The sequence below is a fragment of the Brassica rapa genome, chromosome A08 (genome assembly GCF_000309985.2).
Source record: "Brassica rapa cultivar Chiifu-401-42 chromosome A08, CAAS_Brap_v3.01, whole genome shotgun sequence".
Classification (NCBI taxonomy): Eukaryota; Viridiplantae; Streptophyta; class Magnoliopsida; order Brassicales; family Brassicaceae; genus Brassica; species Brassica rapa.
The window spans coordinates 3,044,972-3,060,322 of NC_024802.2; the positions used below are offsets into that span (position 1 = coordinate 3,044,972).

General features: G+C 34.6%; 2 protein-coding genes across 4 annotated transcripts; one reads left to right on the forward strand and one right to left on the reverse strand.

The window, feature by feature from the left end:
- The first annotated feature begins 58 nt into the window (after positions 1-58).
- Positions 59-3,241, forward strand: LOC103832981 (AMSH-like ubiquitin thioesterase 1). Its single transcript, XM_009109088.3, has 14 exons — positions 59-446; positions 527-591; positions 659-734; positions 823-999; positions 1,089-1,183; positions 1,295-1,400; positions 1,473-1,519; positions 1,639-1,969; positions 2,056-2,145; positions 2,242-2,304; positions 2,394-2,468; positions 2,590-2,652; positions 2,721-2,773; positions 2,856-3,241. Exons 1-14 carry the CDS (start codon positions 333-335, stop codon positions 3,028-3,030), a joined length of 1,530 nt encoding a protein of 509 aa, XP_009107336.1. The 5' UTR covers positions 59-332; the 3' UTR covers positions 3,031-3,241.
- LOC103832982 lies at positions 3,007-10,120 on the reverse strand. 3 transcript variants are annotated; one of them, XR_004450444.1, is made up of 4 exons: positions 8,457-10,120; positions 8,295-8,377; positions 3,840-4,039; positions 3,007-3,721 (listed from the first exon to the last, which is right to left on the reverse strand). XR_004450444.1 is itself a non-coding variant. In XM_033277777.1 (3 exons), the coding sequence occupies exons 1-2, from the start codon at positions 8,877-8,879 to the stop codon at positions 8,300-8,302; spliced, it is 501 nt and encodes a 166-aa protein (XP_033133668.1). In that variant the 5' UTR covers positions 8,880-10,120; the 3' UTR covers positions 3,768-4,039; positions 8,295-8,299. The 3 variants fall into 3 exon arrangements, 2 of the variants coding, with proteins under 2 accessions (XP_033133668.1, XP_009107337.1); XM_033277777.1 differs by lacking the exon at positions 3,007-3,721 and having other exon boundaries at positions 3,768-4,039; XM_009109089.3 differs by lacking the exon at positions 3,007-3,721 and having other exon boundaries at positions 3,774-4,130; positions 8,251-8,377; positions 8,457-10,111.
- Positions 10,121-15,351: the final 5,231 nt, after the last annotated feature.

Genomic DNA, 15,351 nt, shown 5'->3' on the forward strand with positions numbered 1-15,351 from the left:
TACTATGAATGTGATATTTGTGGCAATTTTCCTTATTTCTTCCGGAGTTTGTTAAACTACATCATCAATTCCTGTGCCTCAAATCTCAAGCCACCCACCCACCAAAAATACGAATTTACAAATTTACCCGCAAAAGAAAGTCAAATTACACATCAGCGTCGTTGCTTCCCCTCGGCAAATCGCCATTATCGCGTCCTCTGACCTCTCGCCGTCTGTTTGGAACCGACGTTTCCACCCTGTGACGATTCCGTCACCGATCTCCGAGATCTGACTCTCAACTTCTTACACGGAAGCAAGAATTGTTTTTATTTATCTAGTCAGGAGCAGCAACAATGGGATCGTCTCCAGAGATCATCGACATCGCTACCAGTGCTCGGAGAATAGGCGTAGACAATCGTATCTCTCTCAAATTCTACTTCAGAATCGCAGATAACATCCTCAAACAGGTCTCGCCTCCCTCCTCCACTTTAATTCTGAGCTGTGTCTTTTGATTTAGGGTTTCATTAGCTTCTTGAATCATATGTAGGCTAACATATTTCGAGCCGAGAAGAATATAATTGACTTATACGTCATGCTTCTGCGTTACTCGAGGTGAGGGAAGCTGAACCTTTGACACTGTTTTTGCAGAAATTAACTATGTTTTGTTTATTATCACTAGCTTGGCTCTCGAGACTATACCTTCCCATCGTGATTACAGAACATCTCTTAAAAGCAACAAAGAGTATTTGAGAATGGTAAAATGGAAACTTTATATGTATATCGTTATGATGATCCTCCCCACTGTTAATTGTTTGATGTGAGTTTTTTTTTTGTCTGTTGTAGAGACTATTGGATGTCTTGGCTGAGCTGGAGAAGTTGAAACCAGTTGTACGGCAAAGGATTGAAGAACTCAATCCCAAGCCTTTACCTCGGTATAATGTGCAGACTCTTCCATCAAATGGTTCTCAACGCTGGTCTTCCCCTGTAAAACCATCGTTAAGTAGCTATGATCATACAAAGGTGTGCTTAAATGCTTTGCTTTTGGTTAGTTAAAGCCGCAGTAGATAAGCATTCTCTGCTCTCTTTTTTACTTCTGATGTTCGGCATAGGTGATAAATCCTTCTGGGCATAATTTTGGCTACATGGGTTCCAGGGGTCAGCAATTCTTGAACGCTGCGGCACTTGAAGAGCGTTTTCGTAATATGTAAGTCTTCTGTTTTTAGTTCTTGACGCTCTTCTCAATGGAAGTCTAAGTTGTATTTCATACACTCTGTTCCTGGTCTCATAGTTGTTTATTAATTGCACAATTTTCTAGGTCAGTGAACTTTATCGTACCTACAGAAGAAACCCTTTCCAAGCATTCCATCTTGGGTCCAAATGGACTCCGTGCACAGTGGCAGCCTCCAAAGAATGACATAAAGGTATTCTGTAGCATGCTACTTTCTTACCCACTTTTTCACACTTAGCTGATGTTCTTTTTGCTTTATTATCAGGTTCAGTATCCAAGCAATATAGATTTTTCGCCAATTGAAATCCCGAGGTTAGACCATCTAGCTGGTTTTATAGCATTTTACATTTTCCGCCTATTTTCTCTCACCCTCATTGCTTGATAATCTCTGTGTTAACCCCTTTTCTACTGATGCTCTCTATGGGGAACAGCTTCCGACAACAATTCGTGGATAGCAAACCAATGATAACAAACGGTAGTAGCAACGAACCCGAGAAGCCAATTGTGGAATCAAGTTCTACTCCAAGTGAAAATATCCAGAAGAACTACACCGAAGAGCTTTCCTCCATGATCTCGTTTGAAGAACCAGAAAGCATTAATGATAACAACATCATTAGGCAACCTTCACCACCTCCAGTACTTGCCGAAGTCCAAGACTTGGCTCATGGGTTATGTCATGGAGCTAACGAAGTGGAATGTAACATAGATAACTCTTTGCCAGATGAGTCTCTACGTGCAGAATCTCCTCTTGAACTCCATATTGTAAGTTGACACCTGGATTTATGTTGATGGGTCCATACATACATATCATTGCTTTCCAACTTAATAACCTTTTACTTGCAATGCAGGCAACGACAATGATGGATGCCTTCATGAGGCTTGCCAACTCGAACACCAAGAAGGATTTAGAGACGTGTGGTATACTTGCTGGTTCACTAGTGAGTTGTTATATGCATATATCATTCTATTACTAAAATCTGAAAAATGCGGTTTGAAAATCAGCAAATAATGATTTGTGAATCACTCGTATGCAGAAAAACCGAAAGTTCTATATTACAGCTCTCATCATACCAAAACAGGAATCAACATCTAACTCAGTAAGCTCAGTCTTGTTTTGGTATTTCAACTTAGCTTATTCATTCATCAGATATGCCAATCTCAAACACTTATCTCTCAATATATATAGTGTCAGGCCACAAACGAAGAGGAGATATTTGAAGTACAGGACAAGCAATCCCTTTTCCCACTTGGATGGATTCATGTGAGTAATGTGTATAGTAAATGCTTGAAGATCAGTCTTCTTCTTTAATATCGTTATTATTGGTTGAGTGGGCGTCATATATTCATTTACTGACTCGTTAATCATTGTGCTCTTTCTTCAGACGCATCCGACACAGTCTTGTTTCATGTCATCCATTGATGTCCACACCCACTATTCATACCAGGTACTGGAAATAATCGAACTATATCAACAATAAATTTATCTATGTTTACTTATACAATGTTTTGTCAGATTATGTTACCGGAAGCTGTGGCAATCGTTATGGCGCCACAAGACACTTCAAGGTAATTAATAAACAAACGAAAGGCCAAAGATTCTTTCTATTCCTAAATGAAATGATTCCATGAATTGATTTTGTTTTTATAGGAAACATGGAATATTCCGGCTGACAACGCCGGGAGGAATGACGGTGATAAGGAATTGTGATCAGCGTGGGTTTCACGCGCACAGTTCGCCAGCAGACGGAGGACCAATTTACAATACGTCTACGGAAGTTTACATGAACCCTGATCTCAGGTTCGATGTCATTGATCTCAGATAGCGCTTTTGAAAATGAAAACTATGTTCAGTTTAAAAAGAAAAAACATCTTGCTTTACGATTGTAACTGTACTTGTTTGTATATCCGATTTTTAATATGAGCTACGCAAATTCGTGTATAATTGACTTTATTTGTTGTAAACAAGCTCACAATATGTTCAAGTTATGCTTTATCACGATTGTTAATCAAAAATGGGGGAAAAAGTTATGAATCTCTCTTAGTCCTGTGGTCAGCTACTTTATCGTATCTTTATTTTTTGGAATGAACGTCGTAAGATTGACCATTAAGGACAGGAATGACCGAAAAGCTTCCTCCTCCTTCACCACTTTTTCCCGCGTGCTTTTGTGGCCTAAACTGATACGCTTTGTAACACATATAAGAGGAAGAAGGCGACCTATAGTTAAGTTGATTTTCGTGAGATGAGTTTGATGACTCTTCTGCCTCTGAGTCAGAGTTTGCACCACTGGTTGGTTTCCTTCTCGCTGTGTTTTGCCGGTAACGGTTGTGGCGGGAGAAAGAGAAGAAGTGATGGGAGGGAGTTAGTAATTGTAAAGACGTTTTGGAGCAGTCGAAGCTATGGTTACATGGAAAGAAAGGATCATGCTGTTCGAGATATGGAACTCGAAAGAGTTTGATGAATCAAGAAGAGTTCATCTCTTCAGTTAAAGGCCAGGGGTTGGTGCAGGTCATAGTCTAAACAAGAAAAGACAAAATACAAGTGAGTGAAAAGACAAACTCGTGAGGAGTCTCCAAGAGGAGCGATTGCTTATAAATATAATATTTAATTTGTATTTTTACAGGGGTATGTTACCGTTATCAATGTACCTGTTATATGTATCGATTTAATCACAGATCATTCTTGACGTGGAGGGACCGAGCCATGAAACATACTCGAGAACAAGAAATCTTGCATAGCTATTAATATACCAGCACTGGCAACAACAAGACTCAAGCCACCTTTAATGCTTGATGCATAATAAACGGAAGAAAAGTTACACACACTGCGCATTCCTAATAAAACAAACAGCTGGAGGTTACAACTAGTCTGGTGAAGATACAATCGTAACATTATGAATAAACTGGTGAATACGAGCATGAGAATGTCGGACTTTACTCTAATTTGCCCTAGTTACTACAAGCTTTATTCTATTTTATCCCATCTTAATAAATCATTTATTTTTATTTTCTTTTAATTACAGAAACGTGGCTAAATACTATAATAGCCTTAATGAATTATGTAAATTACAATCCAACCTAAGCTAACCCTCTGACCTATCCCGAAGGTTTTCCTTTCCCCTTACTCTGTTGACAAAGACCTCTCTCTCTCTCTCTCTCTTCTAAAACGCGGTGAAGATGTCCAACTTTCCGGCGAGTTCAGCTCATGTCCATGGGAATTTCTATCCATCGGATAGTTAGGTGTATTAAAACAAAAAAAATGTTTTGTTTTTCACGATTTTGAAATTTCAAATCAATGACTATCGATTAATCTATAGTTTTGATGTACAAACAACAAGTAAAACCCATAAAAACTTAAGATTCTTTGAAGAAAATCCATGGCGGCCGCAGAAGAAATTTGCAAAAGCGCCAAAGCCCTAATAGGAAAACGAAGAGATAATTACTAAACTGCCACTCATTAAAAAGAAAAAAAAAACAAAAGAAACCCTTGGTCGAACTCGGGGTTGGCTTGTTAAGAAACAAGCACGGTACCACCAGATAGTGCTGGGTTCGCGGATCAACCTGCCCCGACCCACCCCACCCCGGCGCGGATCGAATCATTTTTCGATTCAAAAACTCGACCCACATAATCCGCAAACAAAAACTTTTATATCCACACCCACCCCGCCAAAACCCGCGGGTAACCCGCCAAACCCGCGGGTAATATTAATTATATTAAAAATAGTTATTTTAATTAAAAATGATTATTTTTTAATTATATAATAATTATTTTAATTAAAAATAATTATTTTTAATTTATATAATAGTTATTTTTTAAAAAATACTATTAAAATAATAGATTTTTAATTAAAATTATATAAATATTTATTGTTTTTTATATATTTTACAAAAAATGTATTTTTTTTCAAAAAAAAACATTTTTTTTAATTTGCGGGTACCCGCGACTCAAATTTGGCTAACCCGCATCCGCCCCGCTCAAAACAATCTCGACCCACACCCGCACCCGCGATTTAAAAATTTCTAATTGTTCGACCCGCATCTGCCCCGCAGTGGATCAAAGGGACGTGGCCCGCAGACAATGATTCAAATTTTCAGCTCTACCACCAGACCACATGTCACTCTTTTGTATAATTCCACACACTAGATTTTGTATGTATTCTATTTAAAATAAAATACGGAAAACAAACAATCAAAGAACACTACCACCAGACCACGTGATATCTATCTTTATTTTACATAACTACAGTAGATATACATTTATTTTGAAAGTAAAATAAAACCCCAAAATTGATCTCCGATTAATCCCCAAAAGTTCAGTTTTTCACTAAGCCTTAGACCCACCCGAAAATGCGTATAACTCCTAGCAAATTTTCAAACAAATCAGAACCTAATCAATTTTTATCATTTGCTAGGATTCGAATGAAATACTAGCAACAAAAATTGCTTTTGTTGGTCGTATAGATCATATATAGATCTCTTTTTCACGAATTTGTATTTAACATCTGTTTATAATTTTTTAATATTAAATTATACATTTAAAACATTATATATATATATATATATATATATATATACTGGTATTATATGTACAACTAAATAAAGTAAAATTAAAAATAAAAAAATGACTGCAAGAGAAATTTTGAACTACTAGTTTTACTAAGTATTACTAAGATAAATAAAAAAAGCTTCAAACATGTTTAAAGCGTCTATAACATATTTAACCCATGTTATTAATATATAATTAAAATTTCACTCATTTTAAATGTGTGCATGCAAAATATTTTAAAAACACTATTATTATATTTACACTTAATAGTACCCAAGGTAGTAGTAATACTATCTTATTCATAGTAATACTTTTGCAAATTTCAACATTTATTAGTAATACCACGTGAAAAATAAAGAAATTTTAGTAAAACCAATGCATTTAGACAGTTTTAGATCATATATAACACTTGCATAGAAAAAAAAGCAGAAAATATGCAATTTTTATAATTCACCTTATTATGGCATCACCATCTAGACACTAAGTATGGAAGATAAGGAAGGTTTTTTTGTGGAAATGAAAAGTTTTCTAACAACTTAATAAATTTTAAAGATTTCACGACTAATTTGATTTAAACAGATATATGGACATATAACTTCAAAATACATAAGTTATATCTGCCAAAAATATATAATAAACCAAAAATATAAAGTTCTTAGAAATATGCATAAACATAATAGTACAAGGTAATCCAAGGTAATTCAAGGTAGTCTTAGTACTACTAGTAGTCCACAATACATATTTATATAAATAAATATAATATTAAATCTTCAATTTTATATAAAATAGTATATATCCTTCTGTTTAATGAAAAATGTAGATTAAAAATGATTTAAATGCATTCATGTCCTTAACAACTACATTTATTTAAGCAAAAGCTTTTAAGACAAATAAAATTATTTATAGAATCAAAGCATATTGATTAATTAAGGAAAATAATTTATATAAATATTTTATTAAATTTATTTTTAATATTAACTGTTGATTAAAACATTATTGAAATGCATGGTTTATTAAATTTGTATTTTTGAAATATTTTTATATATCCAAAATTATGTAAATAGTTTATTCTATATATTTAAAATTAAGTGTTTATTAAAATATTATTTAAATACATATTTTATTAATTTTTTATTTTCTTAAATATTACTGAAATAACTTTGATAAATATTTTTGCAATCAATTTTTTTATTGAAATATGAAGTATCTTATTTTAAATTTGAAATTTTTTATACAAAATAGATTAAAAATTTTAGTTTAGAAAAATGATTTACAGAAACATTTTATTAAGTTTATTTTTGAAATTGTTGATTAAAATATATTATTAAAAATAATATTTTTCTTATTTTATTATTTATAAAAATATATTTTTTGGAAAACAGAAAACTGAATTGAAAAAAAAAATTCCTATATTTTTTAGCTATATTGATCATTAATATTCTTAAATAAAGAAATTTGCTAAAAAAATTTGGAAAAAAAATCTGATCAGTACAAAAAAATAAAGGAAAAAAGTTTTCTAGCTATATGAAGTTTACTATAATATGGTGGAAACTATCCAATGTATGAGAATGTGTCAACAACTACATGAAGTTTATGTTAATACATATCACATGTACAAAGTAAATAACAATATGGTGGCAACATCACAATGGAGTTTAATTGATTTTAAGCTAAGTCAATTGGGCCAATCCGTAATTTATTAAACTTAATAAATTTAATGATTTATTATGTTTAATAAATTTAATTGATTTTGTTAATAAACTTAATAATTTATTAAACTTACTTAATAATTTATTAAACTTACTTAATAAACTTTATAACTTTATTAAACTTATTTAACTTAATAAATTTATTAAACTTAATAAACTTAATAATTTAATAAACTTAATCATTAACTAAACTTAATAAATTTATTAAGTTTAGTAAATGATTAAGTTTAAGTTTATTAAGTTTATTAAATTATTAAGTTTATTAAGTTTAATAAATTATTAATTTTATTAAGTTAAAGTTTATTAAATTACTAAATTTATTAATAAATCAATTAAGTTTATTAAACTTAATAAATCATTAAGTTTAGTAAATTACGGATTGACCCCATTAACTTAGCTTAAAATCAATTAAACTCAATTGTGATGTTGCCACCGTATTATTATTTAATTCATACATGTGACATGTATTAATATAAACTTCGTGTAGTTGTTGACACATTCTCATATATTGGATGATTTACACCTTATTATATTAAATTTCGTGTAGCTAAAACACTTTTTTTCTAAATGGGACCACGTAAACAAAAATAATTTGAAAAAAGAAAAGGAAAAGAAAATATCCTGGCGGGTCCCGCTGTATTTGAAAACAAAAAGAAAAAAAAAACAATATATATAATAATGAAAGAAAGGGTAGGAAGGTAAAGGGAAAAAGGTAGGGTAGTGAGAAAAAAAGTGGGGTAGTTAGAATAGATTTTTTCCAACTAGGGTTTATTATAATACTTTCCGAGAATGTCTCAAGAAGCAATAAAACAAAGATAGCACAGGAAGTTAAGACCTTTGTCACGTTTCCACAGCTTCAGGGACATTATATGAATCTATTGTAACTTCTTCTGACAACCACATCCCCGGAAAAATCGTCTGCCATTTCCAGAGAAAATAAAATAACATCGATTATAACTTTTTTCAGACACAAGAAAGATTCCGACAAGAAGCTTACATTGAGTTTCTTCTGAACAATTCTTGGTCTCTTCTTAGGTCTCCTCGGAGGTCTTTTCCCGATTATAATTGAGTAATCCTCTTCAATCTCTGCTTTCAACAACGAAACCGAGAATTTCAGTTTCTCATTCTTCTCCGATTCTTCTTCGCCTATACCTCTCTTCATTGCCGGCAATCCGTCACCTGGTTCACCACACGCAGCTCCTCTCGTCCTTAGATTCCACGGCCGAGCCGTCGTCACAGCTCCATTGATGGGGGAAGATCTCTGGGTTGCGTGATCTGGAGATGGAGAAGAGGAAGAAGGAGATGAATGATGGGAATGTGATGGTAGATTGACGCATCTGAGGAATCTTTGTTGGCCCCAGCGGAGGTAAGGTAAGGTGAAGTTGTGGAGGCGTTTCGATCTTTCTGGAGGAGGCTCCATTCAAGAAAACTTGGCGTCTCCTTCCTCTTCTTTTAGATGTTTTGAAGAAGATTCGAATTTTTCGTCCTCTTCTTCTCTCTCGTCTCGCCTTTTGTTGAGCTTCCGAGCAGTTCAAAGTTTTTTCGTATTTATTCTCAGAATTATTTGTTTTTCCTTTTCTTTATTGTAATGTGTGTCGTCCGATTTTTGGGGGGCTTTCTATCTGTTATTAAACTTACTAAACAAAGGGCTATCTTAACTTTTTTTTTTTGATTATCTTATTACGTACATGATGAGTACAGAAGCTGACCTTGGCACAAGAAGCCTCTTTGAGTGAAGCTGAGTTAGCCACTGAACAAAGAAGAGACGGTTATAGACTTCTTCACCTTTACGCTTTCATCATCCTCTAATTGTGATCTTTAGGCAAATCAGAGGAGTGTCTCTGTTTGCATTTGAGGCAAATTCAGAAACGTTTTGTAGCGCTCCGACCGTCCACGGCTAATGGGATTATCCACGCCTGCTCTTTCGTGTCGTGAACCTCATCCCATCCGACGGACGGTGCGTTAATTTTTCCAAGGCCTATAAGTCTTGTTTACTGATTTTGATACGCCTTAAATTGAAGGATCACTTTAGCTGGGTGTTGGATATGATCCGAAAAGGCAAACGGCATTTCTAGAACTGAAATGGATTAAAATGATTGTCAAAAGATGCGGAATGACTCTTGATATACTCAGGATCTAAGGCTAACCACCCAAGAATGAATGAATGTGTTGAGTAACCACCAAACAACACACAAAGACGAATTGGCTGACCACCAAATCAACAAGCCGGTTCACACCAATGAACTAGCTAAAGAACTCTCTCTCTCACTCAGAAAAAAAACAAAAACATAGAATGATTTTATTTATAGAATGAGACTACATTGTTTGTAGTCAAAGACTAATAAAGAAAATACAAAATAATGCATTGAAAATACAAATTTGACCAGATCTGAATTAATGAGTTAAAGACTCAGTCTTCCATGTAGATTGGTCAAAGATGACCCTTCAGATAATGTCCAGGTTCATCTGAACTAGATAGATTCATGGGTAAAGATAAGGACACTTGCGGGACTGTCCGGATGGTCCGTCGGATAAAAATGCATGTCCGTCTTCGGTTTCTTCACGACCCAAGCTAAGTCTGGCTCGACCGTGGGTCTTAGAACGTCGAGTTGGTCAGGGAAGACGGACTGTGGTTCGGTCGGTTCGGTCGGTTCGGTCATCTGGACGTGGTTCCAGCCGAGCTCCAATCGGAACGGGACGGCTCGGTCAGTCTGATCGGTAAGGTCGGATGAACGAACCTCAGTCAAATTGTTCAGAACGTCCTGATCTCCATGCTGGTTGGCTCCAATGGACTGATCCACGAACAGACGCACATCATTCTCTTCCTCTTCAAAAAGATTTGTCCTCAAATCTGAAACATTAAAAGGAAAAGGATTATAAGCAAAAGAACCATAATCAGCACAATGCTCACCTTGAGTTCAGTCCGTTTTTTGAATGGAAGATGATTCTTCTTGGTTGGCTTGATTGATGACCACAAATTTGTTCTTCATCTATCCCCTCCATTGGCTCATATGTGAAGTCATCGAAAATTGGTAATGGGTCTTCCTTTTCTGGCTCGGTTTCAACTTTCTCATTCTCCAAAGTCACCAACGGTCTTTGCTTTTGACACTTGTTAGAGTAATGACCGATCCTATGACACTTGAAGCACCTGGTAGAATGAGCTTTGCTTGTGGGTTTCAAAGCTTTGCTTTTATCAGAAGACAACACATTAGTTTTCAAATCAGAATTTGAAAGAAAAGAAAAATTACTTTGCTGTTTGGTGCAGGAGAACTGTTGGTGTTTCTCTTCTTTTTGAGTTGCCGGATAGCGTGAATTGCCTTATGCAACATCTTCTCCAAGATGACATAAGTCTGAAGCTCATTCTTATCAAACACAACACGGTTGTTTCTCTTGGCTTTGGTGAAGGGACGATCACCACTTCTGACCCACGCCTCATCATCATCGAACTTGTTTTGTCTCTTCCTTTGATTTCTTCATAAAATCAAACCCAGTAGAAGCATATTGTTTCTTATTTTCAAAAATCATTTGCTTTTTTTCTAACACGGTTTTATAAGGAAAGTAAACGTCTTGTTGTGGTTTTGATTTGTTGAGAAGTCCAAACATCCTGAAAACACTTAACAAAAGAGTTAGCAAATAAAAATCCTCACACTCTCAAAATGTTTAGCTCACGATTTTTAGGTGATCACTCAGAGTTCTTTCCACTGGTTCAAAGGATGATAGGCAGTCAAAATTCAGCAATCAAAACCCAAAACAAACTTTTTGTGAAAAAAAGAGAAAGAACGATGAAGAGAATTTTGATATGGATCCGCCTTAACTGTCCTAAGGCTGGGTTTCTCTTCAGCCAGCAGGGTTTCTCTTCCACTACTCCCCTTGGATTTCTCTTCAGAAGTGATTCAAGCCAAAACTTTTACTCTTTTTTTTATCATTTTTTTTAATAACTGGCGATCACAAGGGAGTAAAAGAACAGCCCGGATCCAACAAGAAATAAGAAAAGAAAATCGTAGGGAGATGAGAAGATGAAAAGATGAAATGAAAACAAACCAGCCAAAGTGGCTTTGATACCGCTTGATACGCCCTAAATTGAAGAATCACTTTAGCTGGGTGTTGGATATGATCCGAGAAGGCAAACAGCACTTCTGGAACTGAGATGGATTGAAAGGATCGTCAAGAGATACGGAATGACTCTTGATATACCCACGATCTAAGGCTAACCACCCAAGAAAGAATGAATGTGTTGGCTAACCACCAAACAACACACAAAGATGAATTGGTGACCACCAAATCAACAAGCCGGTTCACACCAACGAACAAGCTAAAGAACTCTCTCTCTCTCTCACTCAGAGAAGAAACAAAAATAAACTCAAGAACATAGACAAAATCATAGAATGAAACTACATATTTATATTGTTTGTAGTCAAAGACTAATAAAGAAAATACACGGAAAATAATGCATAGAAAATATAAATTTGACCAGATCTGAATTAATGAGTCAAAGACTCAGTCTTCCATGCAGATTGGTCAAAGATGGCCCTTCAGTAATGTCAAGGTTCATCTGAACTAGATGGATGCACATGGTAAAGATAAGGACACTTGCGGGACTGTCCGGATGGTCCGCCGGATAAAAATGCATGTCCGTCTTCGATTTCTTCACGACCCAAGCTAAGTCTGGCTCGACCGTGGGTCTTAGAATGTCGAGTTGGTCGGAGAAGACGGGCTGTGGTTCGGTCGTCTGGACGTGGTTCCAGCCGAAGCTCCAATCGGAACGCACACGGGACGGCTAGGTCAGTCTGATCGGTACGGTTGGATGAACGAACCTCGGTCAAATTGTTCAGAACGTCATGATCTCCATGCTGGTTGGTTCCAATGGACTGATCCACGAACCGGAGCACATCAGACCCTGCAATCACCACATAACTTTTTCTCGTACTTTGGCGTCACTCTCACGGTATTGAATCATTTCCCGATAAGTCATCATCTTTCCATTACTCCAGCTCAAGCACGCTTACCTCTAGAGTTCTGAACGGATATATAACAGAAAAGGTAAGTGCACTTTAGTGACATAGCTAGTCAAATCAATTATCTTAAACCTTTCCACATATATCAGAAATCGAGATGTTACAAATTTCTCTCTGGATTTGAAGGACTTTAGTGTTAGGATTCATAGCCTTCTCATCTTCGTATTGTTACGGTTTGTACGATAAACAATAAGATCGTTTTTTCCATCTTAGATAATATTTTATTCAACAAATATTTTATTTTAAATAATTTATGAAAATGATCTCAAACTCACAAAATATATATTAGAAGCAAAATTACATATTTAAAGCAACATGTAAAAATTGACGCTAGCGTCGGAAAAGCTATAGGAAGTCTTCTCATTTTCATCACAATAGAAGTAATCTTTGATGCGTTAAAAAGAGAAAAAACAACGAATGCGAGAGTGACACAAACCAACACATAGAAATAGAATGAGAGAGATACATGCAATCAGTGAGTTCTTCAAACCAAATACGTACCAATTGTCACCCACACCACAAATCCTAATTTCAGAATATAAATAACAGTTTTGATGTTTCAAAAAAAAAACAACAGTTTTGAGAGACGAGTATTATAAAAATTGGGCTAATTGGCCAAATAGCCATTTTCTGATGATAAATTAAGGAAGTAGTGATGATTTTGACATAATTCATTGTTAGGCTTTTGTGCTTTCTTCCATCCGTTTATGCTCCTTAAAGTAACAGGTCACCGGTTCCATATTACAAAGTAAACGACGTGGTGGGTTTGTGTCGCACCATAACAATCACAAAAACATACGGAGCGCGTGACAGAGATATATTCAACACATTATGGAAGAGGATGCAGATATATGAGTAGATAAGGATCGTAAGTGTACCAAAAACAAACGGCGAATTGACGACAATGAAACAAGTGTATTCTATACCAGTTACAGAAAGTCCATACTACGTAGTATAATGCGAATAGTAACCTTATAAATGTAGTTCCAATTGAAAGAGCATGTAAATACTTTGGGTACAGTTGAAATGTGCATGACGCAAAAAAAGTACGTAGTACTTTACCCAAATGGAAGCCAAATACTCATTTTGCCAGCTTCAGATAGGCAAAATCAACAGTTACTATTTACAGTCGAACTATTCCATATGGTATACAACAATATCATAGCTAGAGTTGCGTGGGAGTTAGAAAGTACCGTACATGGGGTTGGATGAGGAGACGGGTACATATAGTATGGGGTACGTCTAATATAACAACATGGACGTGAGACTTGGCCCTGGTCAATCAAATGCAACAACATGATACAAACCATCAAATTTATATGAGTGTATGTTTCATGCCACATGAACAATATAGAATATAAACTTGGGAATGTAATTTACCAATATAATCACTTACAAAGACAATGACTTCTACGGTTGGGGAGAGATGGTGACATAATTAATGATAATGGCTTACAGCTACTCCATATTAAAGAGTAGGAGGAAGCCACGTATACATGTGGAGTTAATAAAGATATTTTTACTGTGTAGAATTAAACAAGTGGTGTAAATTAGTAGTTGTATCAATAAATGTTGTATTCCATCTTCTTATCAATGTAAGTCCATCTGAAGAAACTCAAAGCAATGAGGTTGAGAATTTATAAACCCTAATTCAATTTCAATGCAATCTTTCGTAAACTAAACTCAAATTTCGAAATACAAGTAATATTCATTTCTATTCTACATGTACATATAGAATAGAAAATGTGACAAACGATATAGCAAATACAAATATATTGTTCAAATTTTGAAATGTCTGTGATTGCAAGGAATGAGGTAATGCTTACACTAAACTTAAATGTTGATATGACTAATGCCTTCATGGAAGGTGGTAATGCTTGCCCCAATGTCAATTCCAATCGTTCATAAACTAAAACCTATCAACTAATCACTAAACCCTACACAGAAATATAAACCTTAATCCAATGTCAACTCCAATCTTTCATAAACTAAACCCTAGCCACTAATACTAAACCCTACATGGAAATATAAACCCTAATCTAATGCCCCAACTCTAATGTCAACCCCAATCTTTCATAAATTAAATCCAAATTTCAAAATACAAGTAACATGCATTTCCATTCTACATGAGCATATAAAATAGAAAAGGTGAATATATAGTTGCTATCTAAAGATCATCTTAACATATTTCTCAAATGTTGATATGGATATATCTTCATGAAAAATGGTAATGTTTGCCACAATGTTAACCTAATTGTACATAAACTAAACCCTATCAACTAATCGCAAAAATATAAACTTTAATCCAAAGTCAACTCCAATCTTTCATAAACGAAACTCGAACCACTAATTACTAAACCCTACATAGAAATATAAACTTTAATCTAATGTGAACCCCAATCTTTCATAAACTAAACCCAAATTTTAAAATTTTATCATATAGAATAGAAAAGGTAACAATCAATATAGCATAGTGCATATATATTATTCAAATTCTGAAGTGTCTATGATTAACTGGAATGGGCTACTGCTTACACCAAATTTCGATTGATTGTAGCAAAAAGAAATGAAGATTGACGGTATTAGAGAAAAGAGGTGCAAGAGACAACATCATATAAATATCATTCAACATCACATTGTATTCTTTTTAATTTGATGTCATAATAAATTCTATTCTATTTAAATTCAATATATTATTTCTCTTTACAAAATCATATACAGAATAATATAAAACATATGTATACACCAATTCAGAACTCATATCAATAGAACATGAAACAACAACGAACAAGATGAAACCTTTCTTTCAAGCATCAAATAAAATATAACTTACTAAATAGTACATTATATATTAATAAAAATGGCAAATAAGAGAAG